The sequence below is a fragment of the Brachycentrus maculatus genome, unplaced genomic scaffold (genome assembly GCF_059751285.1).
Source record: "Brachycentrus maculatus isolate JH-2025_06_01 unplaced genomic scaffold, ASM5975128v1 h1tg000378l, whole genome shotgun sequence".
Classification (NCBI taxonomy): Eukaryota; Metazoa; Arthropoda; class Insecta; order Trichoptera; family Brachycentridae; genus Brachycentrus; species Brachycentrus maculatus.
The window spans coordinates 1,370,128-1,380,772 of NW_028281127.1; the positions used below are offsets into that span (position 1 = coordinate 1,370,128).

Consider the following 10,645-nt stretch of genomic DNA (forward strand, 5'->3'; position numbering starts at 1 on the left):
AATTCCATTTATTCATTCTTGAATTGCTGAGTGTCGCTCATAGAAAAATCAAAATAAACGTCTATAATATACTGTTCCACCTCTTCATACTCCAGTATTGAAATAATAAATTTGTAGGGTTCAATTAACGAAAAAACACTTATGTGCTAATGAGATACACTATAGTTTACAAATAAACTGCATTATAAATAAAACCATACCGTAAATAATATGTATAATGTAATGAGTTAGTTCTCAAAAAACAAGCAGCGCTAGCGCAATATAATAACAATAACGAAACATATACTAGAAATCAAATACACGTACCAACACGTACGGCTCGGTGACGATGTAACAGTGTGTGTGTGCTGGATTGCTGTGTTGGCAACTCAACTACTTCAAAATATACTACAGTGACGTGAAAAATATGCCAGAAATATGCTAAATTACTTTTTAAAATGCCTAAAAAGCCAAAATAAATTTAGCTTAGTATTTATTGAGAAATAAAATATCAATATCTTCATCTTCATTACAGCAGCTGATGTGGAAGGTTAAGAGACAGAGTCGTAACTCTTTGGTCCCAATAGAACGTAGCACTTCGTCAGGAACAGTGTAAGAATAACAGGACTTTCCTGCTCTCTTTAGGCCAAATCTGACGTACAAAAAGGCATTCAGGGTTCTCACCGCCAAACCATTTGGCTAAATACGCGTTCGATGTCCGCATTTGAATGCGGTAATATTAAAAGAGACTGCAAACTGACATAAATCACTAAAGGGGTTATTATTAGCTGCATCTTTATATTGTATGACTTCATTCCAAAACTCTACAGTAGAAGTCAAGGATTTCCATTTAATGTGAATAATGTTTCTGCATTGAGACACCAGTTTTTCAATAAAAGGGTTCATTTAGTCGGAACTCTTGGGCTATTTTTACCATGGGTGGTTTTACTAATTTTAAAGTCTCTTGGACTAAAAACATGGATATCTTCTGAAGAGTTTCCCAATTAAGTGATAATCGAATGTACAATGTATGATAATCTCGAACTTACAGAACGTAAGTTCTGTCACAAGTTTCAGTGTGAAGTTACTACAACGTTGACGTAAATGGCTTACTACATCAGGCTCAAGATTGTACTCTTGTTTTATTCTCATGTATGGTTTAAGGCGGAGACTGACCGGAGCATTTCATCGTAACGTAACATGTTACGATGCGAGCATTCAGGCAGTCAGTACACCGAGCCGAGCTGCTTGCCGCTCGTTCCAAATGCTCCATCCGAAGTCGGATGCAATTTTAGGTTTGTACAGGGTTGCCAATCTGTGGGAAATTCCCCAAACTGCGGGGAATTTGTGGGGATTGGCACTATGTGGAGAAAATAATCTTTTAATACTTCACTAATTGCTTGGCTGACTTCTTTAACTATAAACCCAATTCGTTGCCTCGAAATTTTGAAAAGGTATTGTAAACTACTATAAGAATCTCCTGTAGCGTAAAAACGAAGTGTAACCGCTAATCTCTCCGTGACAGATATTGCTTTTCTGTAATTTGTATCATGTTTACCCACTATTGGTCCAATTAAATTCACTAGTAGTTCGAAATCGGTTGGAGATACGCGCACAAAGTTTTTATATTGGCCAGTAAACATTTGATTTTTCAATAAAGACATCAACAGTAAAACACCACTAACGTTTCTCCTTTTGTACAAGTTTGAAATCCAGTAACGTTTATTTTTTTTCTTCATTTGGAGTAAGCAGTAATTTATAAAAATCACAGAACCAAGAATCACGTCTTCGTCGTCCGACATTTTAACTACAGTACGAATGCAACGTTGCAAAGATTCATAGAGATTTTGGGTTGATTCAGATTTTCAGATTTTTTGATGTGACATATGGCACACTGAGCACAAGGCCACTAGCGAGCACTGATCACGGTCAGTCAGCAATGCCGTAACGTCATAACGTAACATGCTCGCCGCGAGCGATGTTACAATGTTTTGTTACGACGAAATGCTCCGGTCAGTCTCCACCTTCAGGATCTAAATATCTTTCTATGTTTTCTGTTATGATGTCGACCCTCACCATTGGATTCAGAATACGTCGACCTATCGATTCCACAAAGCCAATTAGTTCATTGTAGTTTGGTTGGGTCAACATTATTACTTTCAAACATCTTGTTGCCATTTGAACTTCCTGTAAGATAGGATTTATGTATGATAAAAATAAATGATTTGATCATTGCACGTTTGGTATAATATTTCTGCCGTATAGCAGTTTTCATCTCGCCTGGCAACTTCAGAGTTTTTAATTCTATCCATTGGTCTAGAATACGACAGACCACTGGTTCTATTGATATCCAACGGGTATTGCACAGTTGTGAAATTGTCAAAGGAATGGAGCCACGGTTGATCGTTTGAAACATATTTCTGTAAAAGAGTCTTCGATTTGAAGAATGGCTACACCAATTATAAGTTTCTCTAATAAGAAATTCAACATTTCGTGGTAGAGTTTTGGCTGAAGCATGTGACATAGCCAACTGTAAAGAGTGGCATTGCAGCGGATTAACATTAAATTATCGTTACTAGTTGCATTTTTTAACAACGCGTGCAAAAAAAATCTGACCAATATGTATACATAATCTATTTATCAATTTTCAAAATATCAGATAAAGTGAGTTTTGAGGACAGTACTGATATTTATTACTATTTTTTAATATAAGTTAAAATGTAAGTATGACAGCATGATAAAGAAAAGGGATATTTGGATCAGTAACATTTTTCTGAATTTATGAAATTTTTTAAGCGTGATTTAATTCTACAATATTCATTTATTTTACTCCCCCCCCCTGGGAATCGAACCCTGGACCTCCAGTACGGTAGCCGAGCGTGTTGACCATTACATTAAGGAGGCGGACAAATATAAGTGATGTTTTCACTCTAATATTTATTCAATATTACCTTGGACTGGTACCTGAAGCGGAGGGCTGATCACCTTTCCATCATGTGTTAGGGATCAAGATAACACTGCGTTTATATGTTGCAGAGTCCTATGCACCATTGGAGTGCAGATAAGGGTTTGAAGAAGAAGACTCATATTCAAAATATTGGATTCGAATGGACTTCTAAAATTTGTTTGTGCGTTCTGAGGTGACTTTTGAGATTGGATTTTTCTATAAACGCTTTCCTGCAAAATTGGCAAATATGGGGCTTTTCACCCGTATGGATCATTCGATGCTTTTTCAGAACGCTCGACGTCATGAAGGAACTGGTACAGAACTCGCAGCGGTAAGGTCTCTCGCCCGTATGTTGCCGCATGTGGTTGTTTAGGTGATTACTGGACTTGTAACTTTTACCACACTGGCTACACTGGAATGGTTTTAATTGTGAATGCCATTTTGTGTGGTTTTCCAGTTCTTTCTGGCTCCTGAACTTCTTATTGCAGTGGGGACATTCAAAGCCTTTTATGCTCGTCACTCTTAGCAGATGTTCCCGGAGCGTTTCGCTGTTTTTAAATGTTTTTCCACAGTGATTACATACCATTGATTGTACTTTGCTATGCATTCTAAATTGGTGACTCTGAAATATATAAAAAGATTTATCACTTAATGCTTTTGAATGAGCAGTGATCATGGACGGCGCACATGTCGTAGCGCGCCAACCCAAGCACTGCTTGTAATTTTCAACTTATTTGCGTTACATTAGATAAACAACCAAATTGAGTTTACCAGCTGCCACTTGAGGCTTTTTACTAGAAATTCTTTGATAAATGCATAGATATTTGATTTTTTTTAGTATTATAGTAATACTTGTTTTATTTTGTAAGTTTTTCTGCATTATGGCTTCTGTTTTGGTTTTTGAACTGGACTTTTAAATTAAGTAGTTAAATTTTTAAATCAAATTTTGTGAAAAAGAACCACAGTTTGAATAAAATAAAAATATCAATATTTATAAACAGGGTTATATGGGTTGGCTGAAGCCTTTTTTTGGTTATAGAACTCGAAATATTTGAGAAAATATCAATTTGTTTTTTAAACAACATAGTGAAAAAAAATTTGAATTATATTGTAACGCTATACGCTAAATGCAGAATGCATAACTTCTCAAGTAATAAGATATAAATGAAATTTCAAAACATTGCTCAGTCAGTAAAACACGAAATTAGCCGATAAATGATTTATTTGTGTTGTATCATTAAAAGACAGTGTTGGTAGTCCAAATCCTGACACAAATTGGAAATATTTTAGAAATAATCACTACGTCCGAAATGTAGAGCCAAACGCTATCTGACTTAGTATTTTATGGCCCCACAGTTGGGGTGGTACGCACGGAGAGGTTAAGATTTTTTGTACCATTTAAACATACTACCTAATGATATTAAGAAATATGAGTGTGTTTAAAGGATAATAATATATTTTTGTTTTTAACTGCTGCAGTGACCATTGAGGCATAAAAGGCTTGTTGAAAAACCTTATCCACAGAAAGAATTTAATAAATTGTATGGATGCAAACATTGTAAAAAAGATTTATACAAAGGGTTAAGGTTGTATCGTTTAAATGTAACAAAACGTAATTTATATTTGAAGCACTAACTTTGTGATTTTCCATTTTATAATTAAAATGTAACTTTGTTTTAAAATAACTATAAATATTTTATTATAACTTAATTATAATGTCTACCGGTAGACATTATAATTAAGTTATAATAAAATATTTATAGTAATTGTAAAAAAATGTGTTTTTGATACTATATACACACATAAAAATACTACTACATATTACTACTACTGACCCTTGTCTGCACCCAGTGGTGCATAGGGCACTGCATCAAATTGATGCAATGTTTATTTGATCATTTATTATATGCAGATGATCGGTCCTGCGCTTCAGGTACCGGTCCAAAGTAATAATAAATAAAAAGTAGTGTAAAAAAACACATATTTATTTTGACCCCCCCTGAGAATTGGACCCGGAAACCCCAGTACGATGGCCAAATGTGCTAACCACTGCACTACGGAGGTGGACAAAATACTACTTACAGTTAATCCTGTGTGAAATTTAAATGTTATACCACACGAGTGACAAACATATTTCCTAACATCTGAATGGCATCTCAAATGAAGAACTAAAGATCTTTTATATGTGAATCTGAAAGCGCAAAACATAAGACATTAAGACATAATAGACATCACACTACATAATAAATAAAATGCCGAAATACCGACATTGTCAAATTGGTGCCTGTACCTAGTAGTTGGTGTTTTATTTCTTATATAATATGCAATTCCACAAGGATTTCCTAATATTTATTAGTAGAAAAATGAAATCTTTTAAGATCATTGCAATATTCTCTATATTTTATTCATCGCGAGCAGACCAATAAGGTGGAGACTGACTGGAGCATTTTGTCATAACATAATGTCGTAACATTGCTCGCGGCGAGCATCAGCGAGCATCCAAAACTATGGATGGAGCGATTGGCTCGCTGTACTGACTGCCTGAATGCTCGCATCGTAACATGTTACGTTACGACGAAATGCTACGGTCAGTTTTCACCCTTAAATCTGAAAAGGAAATTTCTACACCTGCTATGAAAACGACTGCACCGACAGGCCAACCCTCTACGCTCTATACCTGCTCCTAAACCCAAAGTCCCAAGGAGGAATACCAAGCAAACCTAAGCTACTAATTATCGATTAAGTACTGTAGTTTAAGAGAGCCCATCCACGCTATGCATATTATCTTTAGTCAGGAAATACATAAAATAAAAGGTAAATAAAATTATAATTACCGTTTGCCGCATGTATCACATTCATTCGGTTTGCTTCCAGTATGTATGAGTTTGTGCGCTCTCCAGTTTTTAATGTTCATAAATTCCTTGTGACACACTTTGCAGACACCCGGGCTTTTGCCTAAATGCTGTCTTCTCACATGGAATTCCAGCCCATCAAGTTTTGTAAACCTTTTAGTGCATGTCCAGCACCTAATTTTTATAATAGCGTCGCTTGGCTGATGAGTGTATCTAAAAAATAAATTGGTACTAAATAAAGCATAGAAATCAGACTGCCATACTGATTTCAGGATAGGTATCTCCATATTAAGCAAGTGGGTAACAGAATACATACTTGTTTGACTCCCCTGTTCGCAATATTATAACTTTTTTATATTACAGACTAATAATGATTGCTTACATAAATCTTTGTCTTAGGAAGTAGTAGTTTTAAGATTCCATATTTTCGGAAGTTATATCTATTTTCAAATATAATCTGGATTACTTTAATAATTGTTTTTTTTTTAAAGAAGACACACAAAATGCAAGGTATTTTTCACAAATTTATATGATTTGTGAATGCATTTTTACAACAAACAACAAGTTTTTTGGCATCATAATAAAAAAATAAGAGGAGCATCTATAGCCTAAGCTTAAAGAAGCGTCATGTGTGTATGTCTGTGCGTTATAAGTAATTTCGTGATTAATATTGTCATGCTTATTTTAAGATAGTAAATAAAGCGAATCCGCCAAAAGAGTAAAATATTATTATATTTTAATGTATATGATTTTTTTTACCTGTGACATAAGAAGTCTGCCCAATCAAACCCCTTGAAATCACATATTTTGCATGTCAAATGATTGCAAAGTTTATGGTTATTTAAGTGATGGTTTAGATTATCTAAAGTAATGAGTTCTTCTGGACATAAACCTGGAGAATAAATTCTTTATTACAATACATACATGCAAATTGGATCGAGTGGTGAGGATAGCAGCGGACAGCAGCATAAGAGGTAGCAGACCCCCAGGAAGACCACCTAAACGATGGAAAGATAGCTGGTCTTCCATCACCCAGGAGCGGAATGACAGGACATAGTCCTATATAAAGAGGAAGAAGAAGAACATGCAAATCATAAAGAGTGTGATTAAAGTGTTACTAACACCAATGATATATTATATTTAAATATAACACAAGGCGATCGGAAGTAGTATTAAGTGCTCATGGTCTCTAACAGTAATGAGTGACAAAAACAGTATATGGCCAGCAGTATACTGTCCACTCATATTTTTTATGTTTGTTTTTATATAATGTCATTTTTTCAGTACATACTCCGCCCACTACCCTTATGTGCAAAAGATTTCGGTACCCATATTTTTTTGGTTTTGTTTTGAATGTCATTCCTTTAGTATTTACTCAACGCCTAATACTATTGCTTCTTTGTAATTTTTAATAAATATTATTTGGAGAAAAATGATTTTTAGATAAGGTATTATTCTTTATAATCCAAGTATTTCATTCACATTATCTAATAATTTTGTACATTCAAAGTATTGTATGATAGTACAAAATAAATAGAACAAATAAATAATATAGATAGTACAAATAAAAAAATCATAAAAACCTTCCTTACCGCACAAATGAGTGTGTAATTCTTGAGTACTATTTTCATATTTTTCACATTTTATTATATTCTGCCTTTTATTTTTGGAGCACAATTTTTTGTGTTTTTTTAATGAGCTTGAGTATGCTGTAATAATTATTATACTTAAAATATATGAAGAATAAAAAACTTTGTAGAACCTCCATTATCCAGACTATTATCTGAATTCAAGACAACTTATCGTATTTATGGACTATAAGATGCACTTTTTTCTTTAAAAGATTGCCACCAAAATTCAGATGCATCTTATTCTCAAAATTGATATAAAAATGTCCAGTGTTTGATTTAAAATTTATGCCAGTCATAAAAAGGGCCACATATTTGATTCCGCGGGAAACCTATCTCTATCTGATAACATTGTAGTAATGGGAATTGTACAATAAAAAATATAGTCCACCACACAACACCACATGTGTATTTGTAGTACACAAAAACACACAACAATTGTGTAAAGGTGGAGACTGACTGGAGCATTTCGTCGTAACATCACTCGCGGCGAGCATCACCGAGCATCCGAAACTATGGATGGAGCGCTCGGCTCGGTGTACTAACTGCCTGAATGCTCGCATCGTAACGTGTTACGTTACGACAAAATGCTCCGGTCAGTCTCCACCTTAATGCAATATTTTCTGAGGTGATCTCCCCCACTCCGACAAGGATAACACAAGAGCCTTAAAATTCAGGGGATTTGAGAGGTCAATCGGTTTCATAAACTAAGATTTTATTTAGTTGCCTTTGCAATTATGTAATAGTATAAATGGTAAAAATTTCATTAAAAAAATGCTTAAAAGTTAAGGTGCGTCTTGTATGTGTCTCAATAGTACATTATTTGATTCAGTAGCTTCAAAAAAGACAGCTGGTTTTAAAGACTCTAAATTTAATTACATCATATAATGAACATATTGCTCACTCCTTTCAAGTACACCATAGATCAATAATCGACAATTTTCAGTTGTGCTTGTTTTCGGAATGTCCCGAAAATGAACTGTATCCCAGCAAAAGAGGCATATTTTTAACTTAATATTTACCCGCTACAGGGTAGAAAATGTTGTTTTTGCATTTTGAAAAAAAGGTATTGTTTAATTATTTTTTTAAACATACTAAATATTTTTCAAATGGAGAAAAACCTTCAGGTTTTACCTAAAAAGACCTGTTGCACAGTAAAAAGTGGCTTGATATTTATTTTTAATGCATTGTGTTATATTTTTGGACTTAAAAAACGTTCCTCTGAAAAATCAAGTTTTTTGATTTATGACGTTCTTGAAAGGAGTGAGCAATATATAAGAAGTTTCCTTTTAAAATATTTATTCTCTTTCGTTTATGTAGATTTATTTATTATCCTGACAATGTAAATTTCTAATTAGTCCCATAAAGGAGGTTGTATTGTATTTACTAAGGTAAACAAATACTTACTGAAGGTTTTATCACAAAAAGTACACTTTTTGTTTTTATCTGGTAGTTGTTCTTTTGATTTCTCTATATTTTTATACTTCTTGTCATCTAATTTTGTAGAATTTTCTAAACTATATGCATCATCAATTATTTCATTAGATGATTCCCACTCACCCACGTCTGAATCTTCATTCTCCAATAATTTTATCAGATCAGTCTTTTCTTCATTATTAATATCATTAGCTTGTTCGGTGACATTTTTCTAAAAAAATAATTTATTATTCATTGACAGATTTATTATGCATGAAATATTTGAATAAACTAACTAATAAAATAGTTAATTAATAATAATCTATTCTTTACCGTGGTTGATGAAATGTATGATTTGAACAAGGCCTCGGATTCTAAGCATCGAATTCGAAAGTTGTTGAAAGTTTTCAATAATTCCGTGCAATCGCAACATAGCTTATGAGGAAGTAAATCAGATTCTAATACCTGCAAATAGAACCACTTTGAGGAATCGGTTGAAAAACAGTAAATTATAAAGACAATATTTGATTTTCAAAGTACCTCTAAGTTTGTACAAGTCTTAAATATTTCAGACAAGCACTGTGTAAATAATGGATTAAAAAAACTCGATTTTGAAGTCATGCACGCACGACAAGTATTGTTGAAATCCATTTAATACTATTTTAACTCTTCGTCTACTTGTGTAGTACTAAAAATATTTATAATAAACTATTTATTTATCTCATATGTATGGTAAACATTTTGACAGCAGCTGAATTTGTTAGTAATTTATCTATGGATTTTAACTGCGTTCATATATGCACACCGCTCGTCAAATGATCATTGTAGATTGTATACCTACCTTAAATGAAATTATAACCCAATGGAAGGAAATCCTTACTTTTCAAGCCTAAACTTTATCCCCCTAGACGGAAAATTTGTTTTTGACCATGTAATACGTTTTAAAGATAAATTTATCCAAGTGTAACCGATGTATTTGATCAAAACTGATGAGTATGATGGTTTCTGAAACTCGAAAAAATAATTTAGAGAAATAATTTTGATAGTACACACATGCCGCGAATGGTAATTTTTTGTATTATTTAAATTACGAATTCCATAAAATGGTTGGCATTAAAAATTAGCATATATATTTTCCTTAATTATCATAAGGGTTGTTGACATTAATATTCTCAAATATCCAAATAAAATCAAATTCATATAAGCAAGTTTTAAGCAATCCGACTGAAAAGTCTATAACATTTGCACAAATATTTTTACAGTATGCATTCATTTCAACTCATTTTAGAATTAATTGACGACCATTCAATTGTGACAACTTTTCGGTTTTAAATGCTAATACTTTTTCAAGAAAATAGTGTAGAAATAAGTTAATTACAATACATTTATCGTATTTCTACCACATTTATAAATATTAATTTACTGTCATTTTGCTACCATTCTCTTGTTTACCTGAGTCATGAAAAGTAATTAAAATTAAAAAAATCGAATTAATTTAGTAGGTATATATATATATATATATATATATATATATATATATATATATATATATATATATATACACAAATATATTTAAATATATATATATATATATATATATATATATATATATATATATATATATATATATATATATATATATATATATATATATATATATATATATATATATATATATATATACAAATAGTCTTAAATTCTTGAAAACACAATATTTGTAAGTGATATACCTTCTACTAGAATAAGATTTGGATGTTATTTTAGATGGAAAGCAATAATTAAAACAATGAATACATTTAATATTTTTTTATTTGGGATAACAT

The 10,645-nt window shown here is 32.4% G+C and overlaps 1 protein-coding gene across 1 annotated transcript; it reads right to left on the bottom strand.

Annotated features, from left to right (window-relative positions):
• Positions 1–1,475: 1,475 nt before the first annotated feature.
• Positions 1,476–10,095, bottom strand: LOC148303258 (uncharacterized). Its single transcript, XM_088270327.1, has 9 exons — positions 10,083–10,095; positions 9,363–9,380; positions 9,156–9,280; positions 8,814–9,054; positions 7,371–7,487; positions 6,538–6,670; positions 5,761–5,991; positions 5,009–5,117; positions 1,476–3,548 (listed from the first exon to the last, which is right to left on the bottom strand). Exons 1-9 carry the CDS (start codon positions 10,093–10,095, stop codon positions 3,069–3,071), a joined length of 1,467 nt encoding a protein of 488 aa, XP_088126453.1. The 3' UTR covers positions 1,476–3,068.
• Positions 10,096–10,645: the final 550 nt, after the last annotated feature.

Coding starts and splice junctions, on each gene's coding strand:
- LOC148303258 (XM_088270327.1), bottom strand. Junction 9,055..9,155: donor CATACATTTCATCAACCACG/GTAAAGAATAGA, acceptor TTATTTTTTTAG/AAAAATGTCACCGAACAAGC. Junction 3,549..5,008: donor AATTTCACACAGGATTAACT/GTAAGTAGTATT, acceptor TATATATTTCAG/AGTCACCAATTTAGAATGCA.